The sequence below is a fragment of the Catharus ustulatus genome, chromosome 1 (genome assembly GCF_009819885.2).
Source record: "Catharus ustulatus isolate bCatUst1 chromosome 1, bCatUst1.pri.v2, whole genome shotgun sequence".
NCBI lineage: Eukaryota > Metazoa > Chordata > Aves > Passeriformes > Turdidae > Catharus > Catharus ustulatus.
In genome coordinates, this window is record NC_046221.1 from 156,228,220 (window position 1) to 156,242,673 (window position 14,454).

The 14,454-nt window shown below is 36.8% G+C and overlaps 1 protein-coding gene across 2 annotated transcripts in view; it reads right to left on the bottom strand.

Moving 5' to 3' along the window:
* LOC117003159 (zinc finger protein ZFAT-like) overlaps positions 1 to 14,454 on the bottom strand; it is a 113,538-nt gene that overhangs the window by 46,102 nt on the left and 52,982 nt on the right. For both annotated transcript variants that reach the window (XM_033072833.1, XM_033072825.1), the window contains 2 exons: positions 12,987 to 13,247; positions 3,658 to 3,831 (listed from right to left, as the gene is read on the bottom strand). In XM_033072833.1, coding sequence (XP_032928724.1) covers positions 3,658 to 3,831; positions 12,987 to 13,247 — 435 coding nt within the window. The remainder of the gene's footprint in view (positions 1 to 3,657; positions 3,832 to 12,986; positions 13,248 to 14,454) is intronic.

The window sequence follows — 14,454 nt, forward strand, 5'->3', positions numbered from 1 at the left end:
GCAGAATGATTTGAAGGACAGAAAGCTGGGGTTGGAGAACAGCACTTGCTTGTGACAGCAGTCTGTACTTACTGATCAATACACTTTGAAAAGGGGTAGTCCCAGTCCTCCTCCTTTCCCCTGGAAACTCATTTTGTCCAATATTAAATCTATTCAGATGTGTGATAAACCCACAACCATCATTCCATGAGCTACAGAACAGAAATTATCCTAAACAAAAAAGACTGTTTTTAGTCAAAAAGACTGCCATCAGTTAAACTAAGTCCCAAAACAGCAAGCAAAATGACAAATTTAAGCAAAACTACATTCTTCCACTTCTTCCCCAATGCCCAAAAATTTTGATGGAAGAAGGAACTAAGTGTTCATAGATTACAGATAGAATCCTCTCACATAGTAGCATGAGAACTCAGTTGGACTTTTATGGACTGTGGAAATCAGGGAGAGAAAAGCCTTCACAATATTGTATTAGGAATTTGTAGTTGGAAAAAAAATCCAATTCCTCTAGAAAACAAAAAATAATTATTCTCAAGAAAATGAGTACTTCATGTCATCTTTGTATTTCTTGAAAACAATCTACCACTGACCATCCTCACAGGAACTTAAAACAAATCCCCTAGCAACAAGCTGAGCCTTTAAAATATTACAGAATTTACATAAAACAATAATTTAAATGTTCACATCCCTCCTGAATCACACTAATTGAGCATGAATAATAAATTGGTTTTAGACACCTTGATAACTTACAGAATTTAAACATGGGAAATAAAATACATTAAAAAACCGAGATGACGGAATATTTGGCTGAATTTGCTCACTTGCTCTTAAAAACAGACTATGAAAAAAGTGTCTGCCATTCAAAACTATTTTCAGTTTCACACAAAATTCACACAATTTTCAGAAGTGCACATGATTGTAGTTATTCTTTCTCTTAATTGTGATGCTTACAAAAACTGTCCTGTGTTTGATCTGATACTTTGGTGTGCTCATGAACTCAGCACTCCTCTTCAAGGTCTCTATACCCCTCCACTTACAGAACCATGGAATGGTTTGGGTAGGAAAGGACCTTAAAGGTCATTTCATTCCAACCTGTCTGCTGTGAGCAAAGCCACCTTTGCTGGTTGCTCAAAGTCCCATCCAGCCTAGCCTTGGACACTTTCTGGGATGGAGCATCCATAAATTCCCTGAGCAAACTTTTCCATGCCTCACCACCCTCAGAGTGAAGAAATTCTTCCTACAACCTAATCTAAAACTCCCCTTTTTCAGTTTGAAGTTACTTCTCCTTATCCTATCACTCCATATCCTGTGCTTGGCCTTGCCCTGCAAGAGCTTTGCCCAGGCTCACCTCTCAAGCCTCCCAAAGAACTTCAAAGCCTGCACTAAAAAAAAATCTATAATTTTTATTCAATCTGTATTTACTCTGTGGGTTAATGCCAGCTTTCAGATTTCTATAGCTGTAAATCTATTACCTTTTATATGCCTCCCAAGAAAACATAACAGAAAAGGAAAACTGGGGAAAATCAAAGATGCTCAAATGTCCTTTCTGGGAAGTTAAAAACTGACTGATCCTGTTTGTTCAAAGGGATTTTGAAGACATCAATTTAATCATAATCTAAATTATATAAAGCATTGTCCCAAACATCATTAGTGTTTAGCAAAGTTGCAGCAAAGTATTAATGCAATACTTCTAAAAGAATCTTTTCTTTTAAGAGGGGAAAAATACAGTCTAAGTAGTTCCTTAATACTGGGAATGAAATACATTCTTAAGACCTTCTCTATTTTTCTAATTGTCATCTGAAATCTTCCAACTGAATTTTATTGCAATGGACACAAAAAGGGATATTTCCATGCACCCTCAAAACTGGGTAACAGATGGGTACAGATTGTTAAGGCTTGCAGAGGAAGGACTAAGTTTAGATAGTGCTTAAGGAACTTTAAACTTTATTTTCAACTTAAATTTAAGATGGTCTAGTACACAGAAAGCAGAAGAGAAGGAAGAACTATTTCATCTATTTATATTCTTCATCAGCAGTCTACAGCAGTAACTCATCTCTTCAGCACATGATCAATCTCCAGAAAAATGACTATGAAAAAGACTGTGAAAGATCTTTATTAAAAACTCCAGACATTTAAGTATTACTGAGAAAGGGGAACTGTCTAAGAATTGCTTGCGACATTAAGATATAGTGAGACTGTGGAAATTAAAGGGAAAAAAATAGAAGGAAAATCAATGAAAAATAAATTAAACCATAATTGCATTAAATGAAATATTTTTCTTTTGAATCTTTAATCACTTATATCCTATCTTCCAGAATTTCCAAGTCCTGAAAAGTTGGGTGACAATTCATAACTTTTTGAAGAGTACTAACTTTTTTATTTCACATAATTTAGCTGGGAACTTGAATTTAACAGGATTATTAATTGTCAGTCAAATAGATGAGACTACCTTCAAAAACTGCTGTGGGTTCATACTTGACCATAAATCCTTTTGGTTCATTAAAGCCTTCTAAATGTTTGATTGTACTATGCCCAAGTACCTCCAAAGTTTAAGTTATTTTGCTATTTTGAGTACCTCAAAAAGCCTATGTGCAAGAAAGCCCAAAATTTTGGCTGCCCAAAGAAAAATTTTACTAGGTAGTAATTAAGTAACAAAGTAACCCACTAGATTTACATTTCCTCTCCTGCATCACATGCTTCCTACATGTGTTTCATTATCTATATTTACTATTACTTCATTTGCATTTTTAGGCCAGCTTTGTAAGGAAATGGATCCTTGATTACATTATCCACCATGTCTTTCCTTCCCCTCTTGGAAATTCTTCTAGTCCTTGCCCAGAAATGTAAGGGTCTAAGTTAAAAACTCTTACAAGTTGCATAAAATTTAGCACCAGGAGGGAGCACTCTCCAGTTATGGCTCTTTCTAAAAGCCCTGAGGAAGGGAGGTTTGTCTATATCCATAATCTAACATCTAAAGGACCCCACTTATATCTCCATGAGCCCCTGAACCAGCACACCACAGATCTCAATATCAAAAGGTATTAACAACACAGAGAATCCTGCTAGCTTCCAACCCACAACAACAAATTGAAGACCTTCAAGTTGTTCTGAGAGCTATAAACAAAACAAATACTCAGAAATGTTAGCAATAATGAAAAGGAAAACAATAAAACTACAAAGCTGAAAATAATGCATAGAACTATTAAAAAGGGATTCTGACAGTCAGTCAGTATAGTTAATGGTTTATAACTTGTTAATGGTTTATATAAACTGCAAAATGCAAATCTAGTTTTGACTAAATTGGTTGAAACCTCTAATCATTATATAGAACTTGATTTTCAAATATATTTACACTTTTCTCTGGTCAGTGTTTTATCATTTCCTTTTTCAGCACTATTCACAGACTAAACATAACTGATGTCAGTGCAGTAATGGCTTAACTACAGCCAAGTCCAGCATTTCTTGTACCTCTGTAGAAATGTGACTGAAGTTCTAAAATTCCATAGCTGCCAGATGCAGAGATTCTGTATCAAGATAACCAAATAATGCTAAATATTTTTCATATACTAAATATTCTAAGCAACTTGGCCTTAGACCAATGAATATTTTATACAGTGTCAGCATAATTAAAAAAATATATATATAATTGGTGTTTTTGGTTACCTGGAATCGTTTCATGGGCTGTCAAAACCACACTTATAATAGGATTTTTAGCTCCTGAAACCTGTTCAGTCTCCTTAGCTGATGCTGTTTTCTCTGTTTTCTGAGCTCTGGGCCTCTTGGGAGTTTTTTCTCGCTCATCTTCCTTCCTGTCAAGGTCAACGTCAGAATCATTACCTGAAGAGCAAACATCAAAAAGAAGGTAACTATGTACAAAAGCAACGCAGGTAACACATTTACTAACACTGCAAGAAGAAATGGGGAGAAAATTTATGCTACAATAGAAAGAAAGATGTTATCAAAACAAGATGTGCTGCATGATGCCTAAAGGGGAAGGTTTTCCCCTCTAGTTAATAAAACTAATATGATATTTATACAAACAAAGAAAATAGAGAGAAAAAAATCATAATTTAAAAACACTCTCAGAAACATGTGCTTCTAAATTCATCCACATTATTGTGCATTTCTTTGGAAATGCTACAAACTCCATCGAAGTTCTCATGATTTTGCAATTAATGTACAATTTACTTTTCTCTTTTCCGTATTTAATTGTTCTGATGATCTTAGGATTATTTCTTTTAGTACTGGCCTCACTATCAATTTTATTTAATAGAAAGACTTTTGACAATCTCTTTGGATTAGGCCTTCTTCCTTTCCTCCTGGTAAATCAACAGCCAGAAACACAATTTTCTTTTTAGTGTTGATTCAAGAATAATTAGGGCTCAAAATAGTTCCTAGGTTCAACCTAACTCCTGACATGTAACTCCTCATTTTGAAGTCCTGCACTTCCAAGTCATTCCCTGTTGCTGTTCAGAATGGCTTCAACCTCTTAAACTGGATAAGTTTTCAACCTGTGAACTAGAAAGCCACACAACAATTGTATACAAAACACTCTTCTGAGATAAAAATGAGTAACCAGTAACCAGCTGATTTCTTTCTAAAAGTAAATGAGGAATTCCTTTACTGAAATTCTAAAAATTAAAAAGTAAAAGAAAAAAAAATAACTGTCTTTATAGAGAAATAATTAGCAGCACAGATAAAAAAATCAGAGAAGTCTTGAGTTTACACCAATAACATTTCTTATATAAAATGAAGTGGTAGAAGATGCAAAAAAAAAAAAAAAGACTGCAAATTAAGGCATTATGCAAATGTTCCAGAGGCAATGAACAAAGAAAGAAGAAACTAATGGAAGAAAATTATAAATAAACCCAGTGAATTTTTCTTTTTTGTTTTTCTCTCTCAATCTACATCAGATGATTCCAGCTCCAGAGTAAGTAATTCCATGTATATACAAAATATGCTGTAGCTGCTGTAATGAGATAGGGAAATAAAATACAAATAAAAAACACAGTAAGAGAAAAGCTGTAGTGTGTCCAGACTTGTTTCTGATATGCAAACAGCAGAAGGAGTGAAAAGATGGAACATGGAAGTGGCTGTTTTAATTCCAGTAACATCTTGTAAATACTCAGCTGAGATTGAAACAGACTGCCCCTGTGGTCTGACTGTAATGGAACAAAGATTTGAAGTGTCCTGGCTGTTCCTTACATAAATGAAGGACAAAGTAGAAGCTAAAGCAGCAGGTCTTTAAGCTAAAGCAGTAGGGTTGATCACATAACCTGTATAAACCACAATTTCTTTACTAGACACAGAACCAGAAGGAAACAAGGTGTGCAGGAAGAAGTTTAGCTTTCCCAGGCATCCTGAGATAGAAATCTGTACACTGACAACTGGCAGTGATTTAATATTAAACTGTAAGCCTGAAATTCATATTTAGAATCTCTAGAATGAGGAAAACCACACAGCCAGTCATGATTCTGCTCAGTTTCCAACTCATCTGCCTGAAGAGTCCCACAGCTTTTCAGCACCTACTAATGATTTCTTCAATTTCATTACAAAAATGCCTTGATCTGTCCCTCTTCTCAACTAGATTTTTCTCTGTGGACTTCTATGATTTTGGAAAATATTGCTGTTTTATAAGTACAAAGAGTTTCATAATGTCCCCATTTAACTCCTTAATATAGTTGTAAATTATTAATTTGTACTAAAAGCACATAGTTCCAACACTGATATTTTTCTGCAATACTTTAAAGGGATATTTGAAGATAAAGAAAAATCCCCTTCAAACAGAACCTGGTTGTGCAGTGGTTTCTTTTGGTGTGCTCAGCAGGGGTGGAAGGAAAAAATCAGATTCTATCTTACAGGTCTTTCACAACCTTAGTGATTCTATAAAACAAACACATATTTTCACATTTTCTTCATTAAACAGCCTCTGTTAGTTTATTAGCAACAATAAAATGAAATCATCACAAATTTCTCTGTTGGACCGGGCTACCAACACAAGAAAGTCTTCTCACACAGAATCACAGAATAAACTGAGCTGGAAGGGACCCACAAGGATCATGGTGTCTAACCCTTGGCTCTGCACAGGACCATGCCCAAGAGCCACACCATGTGCCTGAGAATGCAATCTGCTTATTGAGTTGCTTTTCTGAGGGTACTTCACATACTGGGTTAGTTAATCTGATTTTGTTCAGTGGGCAGTATGTAAAACTGAAAAGCATTAGAACAAAGCCCCAAAAGATTTTACATATCTATGGACAAAACATGCTTCAGCTAAAAGAAATCCAGAACCACATAGTGGAATGAAAGCTCTGATGAGGAGAACAGAATTTTCTCCACTTCACTAGGGAAAATTGTAACTCCTAGTAGTCACATGAATAGAATTCAAGCACGTTACTCCTGAGCTCCGCTTTCTAATCATTAGAAAGATTCTAACCATTAATCAGTTTAATGAGGAAGTAAAGTGGCAGAAGACAAATAACAAAAACATTTATTACCTTTTCATGTTAATACACAACTCTATTAACTTTTGAGTATTGGAATTCTACTAAAATAAGGAGAACCACAGATTTGAGTTTGTTTGTGATCCATGTTAGTGAATAACTACAACCCCAGTAAAAAGCCAACAAATGTTTCACATTGTTTTTCTTTCCTGACCTGCCTCTGTCAGGCAGATCCCTTTGGCAGTGCTTTCAGTCCAACCAAGGGTCAAGGTGAAGAGATGTATTACAATAAATACTGCTGACTGTCTCCCTGCTTTCAAAACAAACCACAAATACTATTTTAAAAGATTAAAAAACAACAGATAGAATTGCAATATAAAAATATTTCTTTGTTAAAATGGTGCTGTTTCATACATATAGAATATTTGTGCATGCAGGATAAGCACTAAAAATTACGGCCATACAAAAACATTTTCATACCAAACCTAAAGCTGGTAAGTACTCCAAACAAAGAACTGAATCTCAACTGCCTGTATGATTCAAATATGAGCTGAGAAGACTCAGCCCCTACATTCTGTATGAGCAAAGGTGTGAGAGGCTACTGAGTGCTGTGCAATCTCATTTAACACAAAAAAGCACACACATAGATAGGCAAGACACAGCAGGGAGAAAACTTCACTGATTTCCTGATCATACACCTGCTACCAGTGCTGAGGATCTGTAAGAACATTCTCACCCTCACATCTGATCAAAAGAAAAATCATCTCTCTACAGTGATCTAGTTCTCATATTTAAACATTAAAATTTATTCACTAATTTGATGCCTGTTGATGGCAGTAGCCCCATTCTACCCATGTCTGAGAAGAAACATGTTCCAGAAACAACTTGATAAGGAGCTGGGGTGCGCACATTGCCAAAGCTTTTTGCTACAAAGAGAACTATTTCATGGTCTGTGTGTAACAGAAATCCTTCAAACCAACACTCCCTATCAAATCACCAAATGAACAAACACCTTAACTCTGAATAACAGCTGCTTTGTTCCTGAATTCCCTCTATACCAAAAAAACCCTGAAGTGGAAGGTGTGCTTTAGGGAAGGATTAAAAGGGAGACAAAGTCTGTTTTAAGTTTTAATTAAAAAGAGCTTCAACTTTGACTATAGGGCTCAAACAGCCTTTCTATAGCATGTGGCCATCTCATCAGTATTTAGCTGTCTTCCTGGAAAAAAATCCTTCACTCTTAGAATCGTGGATTAGAGTGTCAAATAAATGCTTTGTCCACCTCAACTAGGAGAGTTCTGCTGTATAATAACTATCATGGGTTATAAAGGAACACTCTGGGATGATTTTAAGATGATTTGTGAGAAAATGGAGTATATACCACTTGAATAGCTAAGCTGAGTTTCTCCAGGCAGTAAGAGCCTTTGCTTGCTCCTGAACAGGTTTGTTTAGACAAACTGTCTCACTCTGCACCTCCCTTGCTAAGCAATCAGCTCAACACTTTGTCAGCTGGCACCTGGGTCCAACAGATGGACAAAGTCACCTCCCCTCCCCAGCACTGTGTTTGTGCAAGAAACACAACGCTGAGCTGCTTCTAACACAATTAAGAAATGGTCATGTCTGTTGATCAGCAAAGCTGCTGCCAGCTCTGAATTAATCAGGGCTTCCAGAGTCCAACTGAACTGCATTGGTCCTATGGTTCTGTTGGAGTCATTAATTGGAGGGACTGCTCTCAACATTTGTAATTGGATGTATGGCATTTTGCAGACAGAGCTACACAGCCTTAATTGGCATGTTTTTAAACTACTCTTCATTCAAATCACTGCTTTTTAACCTCTAAAAAAGTGATATTTCATAGCAGCAGGAGAGCAGCTTCAAAAAAAAGAAGTGAACTGGCCATTTAAAATTAACACAGCCAATTGTTTCTCCTGCAGAGAATGACATCCTACTTGCAGGAAGAATTAATTTAAATTAGAATCCAGCTGATGGCAAAGCCATTTTAAACTAAGGCCAAAAATGACATTTTTAAGATATATGTAGGCTCCCACTTCAGCAGGATTGAATGGTTCACTCTAGAGAAGGGACTGTAATCTGTCTTCCACTCAAATGCCATTCCCCAGCCATTAAATGTCCTCACTTGTATCTTGCCAGCCAGATCCAAATCATTAGCCGGAATTGTTAACTTTGTTCAACCAAAAAGAAAAAGGTGTACACACAGTTTGGCTTACGAAACAGCAACTTGCTTAGGCAAATAAGCCCTCTATGAAAAAATATATTTTCTAAGAATATGCATGGGGAAGTTGGAAATACAGTGGACATTTTTCAATCCTGTGCTATATTGGCTTTGTGTTTTGGTAGCAGGGGAGGCTACAGTTTGGCTTCTCTGATGGAGATTTGGAGATTTAAATGGGTTTATTCCTTATTATCCTGCTCTTATTTGGTAATAAATTAATTCCCCCAGGTTGTGTCTGTTTTTCCTGTGATGGTTATTGGCAAGTGATCTCTCCCCACAAAACTTTTGTTATATTTTTCTCTTTCCAATCCAGCTGGGAGCTGCTTTCTGGGCACCCTGGAGTCCAGGCAGGGCCAAGACTCCAGATTTGAAAAAAAGTAATTTTTTTTTTCCTATTTAAGTGAACAGGCCCACAAAGTGAAGGCAATCATTATATCATTATAATTTCAAGGATCAAATCAGATGCACAGAGGATGTCAGTAACCAGTCAGGTCTGGTGACTCTGGAAGAGCAGGAGAACTATCAATGAGTCACTGACCTCAGAGATCAATGCAGATCACTAACTACACAAGCAAGGAACAGCAGAGGGCTCTGCATTGCCAGTTATTCCCCTGAACAATACAAGTGCAGTTTCAATGAAGTCTCAACTCTAGTTTCAACAAGAGTTTTCTAGTGATTTATTTATTTTAAATGTCCATTAAATTAGGTATTTCAACACTTTTCTTGTTGACCTATAATAGACAGAAAAACATTTTATTATGTCGAAACCTCTAGGAATATTTAACCTCCCACTCAAAACATGTACTCAGTTTCTCTGAATAGAGAATAGCACACAGAATAACTATATTATATATATACACACACACACATATATTTTCAATATTTTCATGCTCAGCATATTTTAGCAATAGCCAAAACATTATTTTGGTCAAAATTATAGAACATTGCATCATATCAAGTGCTATGAAGAAAGTTAACTTCATTGCAGCCAGACACACTGCAAAGTGAAAACATCTGATTATTAACCAGATGTCCATGGAGTAATAAGCTTTGCAAGAAATTAAAAACATGAGAAAGTGGTATAAACTTCAAAACTGTAGAAACATCTCAGAAGCATTAAAAAGAAAACAGATAAAAATTACTTCAAGTTGGAAAATACATGAATAAAAGGAAAAAAACACAACCTGTATGTACGGGGTAAAATATCAAAGATTAAGTCAGAAGAACCTGCAGCTAAAGCTCTTGTGAATTTTAGCCACCCACTTTGAACTGTCTGTGACATGCAGAGGCAGGTATTATATTTTCAAAGACCTTCAATAAAAGACCAAGATTCAATAAAATCTTCCATCAACTCTTAAGAAAATTGGCACCAGTGGATTGAAGGAAAAAAAACCAAACTGATAAATAGGTTCTAAATTGACTCTTAAGAGTAACAAGAAAGATCTGCCTGTATTTCTAAACACTTCCCTGAAGACATAAGTATAACAGTAAGCAGGAGTCAGAAAAATCAACCATAATATAAAGGAAATACAAAGAAAAGAGCAGAACAGCAAAAAAACATCTCATGCCACAGTATGAACCAGGAGAGCTCTGCAAAGGGATCTGGGCAGGCTGGATCAATGGACTGAGGCCAACTGAGTGAGGTTCAATAAGGCAAAGTGCCAGGTCCTGCCCTTGGGTCACAACTGCTCCATGCTGTGCTCCAGGCTGGTGGCAGAGGGGCTGGAAAACTGCCTGGCAGAGAAGGACCTGGAGTTGTGATCAACAGTGGCTGAACATGAGCCAGCAAATGCCCAGGTGGGTAAGAAGGCAAATAGCACCTTGGCTTGTATCAAAATTAATGTGGCCAGCAGGGCAGGGACTGTCCCCCTGTACTCAGCACTGCTGAGGTCACACCTCAAATCCTGTGCTCAGTTTACAAGGAGGACATTGAGGGGCTGGAGTAGGTCCAGAAAAGGGCAATGGAGCTGGGGAAGAGTCTGGAGCACAAGACTGATGAGGAGCAGCTGAGGGAGCTGGGGCTGTTCAGCCTGGAGAAAAAGAGGCTCGGGGGAACCTTATCACTCTGTATAACTCCTGAAAGGAGGCTGTAGCCAGCTGGGGGTCAGCTCTTATACCTCTTCTCTGAGGTAAGAAACGACAGGATGTGAGGAAATGCCTTCCAGTTGTGCCAGAGAAGGTTTAGATTGGATATTAGGAAATTTTCTTCATTGAAAAGGTGATCAACCATCAGAACAGGCTGTAAGGAAGTGGTGGACTCAGCATCCCTGGAAGCATTCACAAGGTCTGTGGATGTGACACTTGGGGACATGGTTTAGTGGTGAACATGGTCATGCTGAGTTAACAGTTGGACTGTGACCTTGGATGTCTTTTCCAAACTTAGTGATTCTGTGATTATGCAAAAGGTTATGGGGAATATTATAGAGACTATTATAGAGAACCCTAAGCAGAAAACATGCTGCTCTTGCCCATTCCACAGAGTTTTGAGCTACTGACTGTATTTACACTTTCTTAGAAGAAAATAACAACATACCTACTACTTTCATCTACATATTCAGAAACTGAAAAGTTGTCTCAAGCCAGTTCATATGGTAAAGCCAGAAGTGAAAATTTTTCCTATGATGGGATAGTAATCAGGAGACAGCTGAAAACTGAATTTCCCAGATGCATTCCAAGGAAGAATTATGTCTTTATATAGCCCCAAATACCTTCACAGTTTGCAGTCCAGATAGAAAGCTTCCAAAAATTGGAACCCCTTGTTTTGGTGACCCCAAGTAATTTGTTGCTTGACTGTTTTACTTTTATCATAGAATAAACAGAAAAAAAAAAGTTTCATCTGCCCAAAACTGAGGCTATTTTCTTTATGAAGAAGGAAAAGGGTGAGCAATTTAGTTTGGAAAATTTGCCAGTGTGTTTTGTAGACTAACGAAAATAAGATTTAGGAGCTCTAATGAGCCAACAGGTCAAGAACAGATAATTTGAGTTTATACTTTGACCTGAGAATTCATTTTAGAAGGACATTAGAAAAGGTGACATTTCTAAAATAACACAAATAATAACACTGGACCTAGCACACACAAACAGCAGAGGGCATGGACACTTGGGATGTCAGAGGTGAGATAGCTGGAGTAACTCTCATTTTGTGTAGTTGAAAAATTGTACTATTAATGACAGTAAAATATAACCAGGTACTTTATCAAAGCAAGAGTTTCTCTACTCTGACAACATTCTAAGCTCATTTTAATTAAGCTTTGCCACAGAAATTAAACTCTACATTTCAATGAAAGTAAAGTAGTCATACTAGTTGTATATAATCATAACAGACTAGAAAGAGTAACAGAAAACTGGAAAATCAATGGCATATTTTGTCTATAGGCAGAATCCACAATATCATACTGAGCAACTGTAGCAAAAGCAAAAGCTAAATTTTACCATCTTCACAAAACTCACATAAAGTTAAGGTAATTGTATGTATGTGACATCCACCTTAGGGAAAAGTTAAACAGACAGGTAGAGGAGATAGATTAGAGAATAGAGGAGATGATTACTGTACATCCCTTCAACTACTCTATTCTGAACAAATATTGTTTCTTTAAATTGACTGGGGTGCAGTGCCCCAGGCCAATGAGGGTTTAGGAAACCATTTGGACAGTGCCCTCAGCAGCAGCACCTTTTACTGCTGGTCAGCCCTGAATTGGACAGGAAGTTGGACAAGATGGTCATTTTAGGTTCCTTACAACTGAAAATAACTTTATTCTGCTCTTTTTTATAATAAAAGCTTGAGAAGTTGAATATATCCAAAATCAATCTCAAACCTAAATTTAAACGCTGGACTCTCCTATGCCAAAAACCATCATTCACAGAAAGCTTTGTTTGAGTTTGACATTATTTTTTATACAGTAAAAGAAGCCATCCAGAACAGCAAACTCTATCAAAAGAAGAGAACAGAATTCAGGTTTCCCAAGTCACAGGACAGAAACACCTGTACAGGACCATCCTTCCTCAGCTATGTGTGATACCTGCATGGCCTATACCACTTCTCACTGAAAAGCTACAATCCACTTTGTGAGAAACAGAACAGTTGCTAATGCAAAGCATTTCAGGGAGTTGTATGACAATCATTACTGTAATAAACATTTTGGTCACTTTGAAAGAAGTTTAAATACCTTGTCTAAGTACAGTTTTGCTTTTTTATGTTACAAGGAACAAACAACTCCATTCCATTTAAAGCCAGCACTGAGGATTGCAAGCCAGCTGTCATGGTGGGAACACAGTGTCCCACAACCTGCTTCAGACATTTTTGCTGGATGTTTTCTTACCTCCATCTCCTTCTTCTTCTCCTTCATTTAGAACAATAATGCAGATGTGTTTAGTCAGCTGTCGTGTGTTGGAGAATTTCCGATTGCATTTCCTGCATTCCAGGCTGCCTGGTGAGACTTCAGAGGGTTCTGGGCCTTCTTCTGTCCCAGCTGGAGTCTCTTTGCTGGGAACAGGGTTATTTTCTGCCACATCTTCATCCACACAAAACTTCTTAGTGGACCCTTTTGGTCTGCCCCTTTTCCTCTTCGCTACAAGGAGCTCTAGAAAAGAAAATTATAAAGTAAACTACAATTAAATTCCACGGCTAATTAGCTAATATCCCTATGATCTTTGAAAAATAGGTGCCTTAAATGAAGATTGAGTGCAGTTATCCCAAAAGCTTAAAAATAGGCTAGCATCACACAAACATTTCAAGCAGTGGTATTTGCTGGCATTTGTGGGAGCTGCAAAGCAATAACATTTGTGTCATTGAGATCAGCAGATGTCAAAGTGCCACAGCTTTACTTAATTACACTGCAAGCACTCTTCTAGACTACACTGTAACTCTATCAGCACATGTATTCTACAAAATTACTCTACTGTGTTTCAACATTACAAAAAGCCTTTTAATTTAAATAATTTTCAAATAAATTATCCAGGTATTGAGATGTAATCAGAGAAAAACAATGGATGTTTAAGAACCAAAATCTCATTGTCCTTTTAATACAGGGAACATTTACTTGCTAATATTTTCTGTAGTTCTTGATTGTCAGCACTTTTTAGCCAAAAGCTGGCATAAAAAATTGTGGGTAACAAGTAAATTGCAGAAGTCATGCAAAAATAAATCCTTAATTAAAATCAGAAGTAATCCACAACTCCTAATAAATACAATATAGTTTTACATTTCCATATTTCTGTAGAGGAAATATTGAGGAAATCCATGACATGCTGTGTACAGAAATGCATGACAACATAAATTGTATTTCCTGCTTAAGATTTCTCTCATCACTGCTGTAGAATTACAGATATTGTCAATTGAGACTGACAATGTAGAAGCCTGAAAAACCATAAAAAGTGAGAATATTAAAAAAACCCAAACCACCAAAATTTTTCAAGCACAGGTGCTTAAAGGTCTTATTGAATTGGTTGATTTAGAGGATATGGAAAAATGAATGACTTAATGAACCTGAAAGAAAGATCATGCAGGAGAACAGAAGAATGTAGCATCATATTATTCATTCAGTATTTCCCTAAAACATACAGGCAAACAAAACTCCACATTCAGAGACCACAGCTTTGAGTTAACTATGTAATCTATCTAATAAAAAAGAAAGCATTCTGTCTTCTTATAGGAGTGACTGAATACCTGTCTGCCTAAATAAATGCAGTAAAACTCCTAAAAAACCTCACTATTAATAGAAAAAACTCAGCTGTTTCCCGTAACTTTTTTAAACCCTCCACCAGCGTCCTGAACTTTCACACTACTCT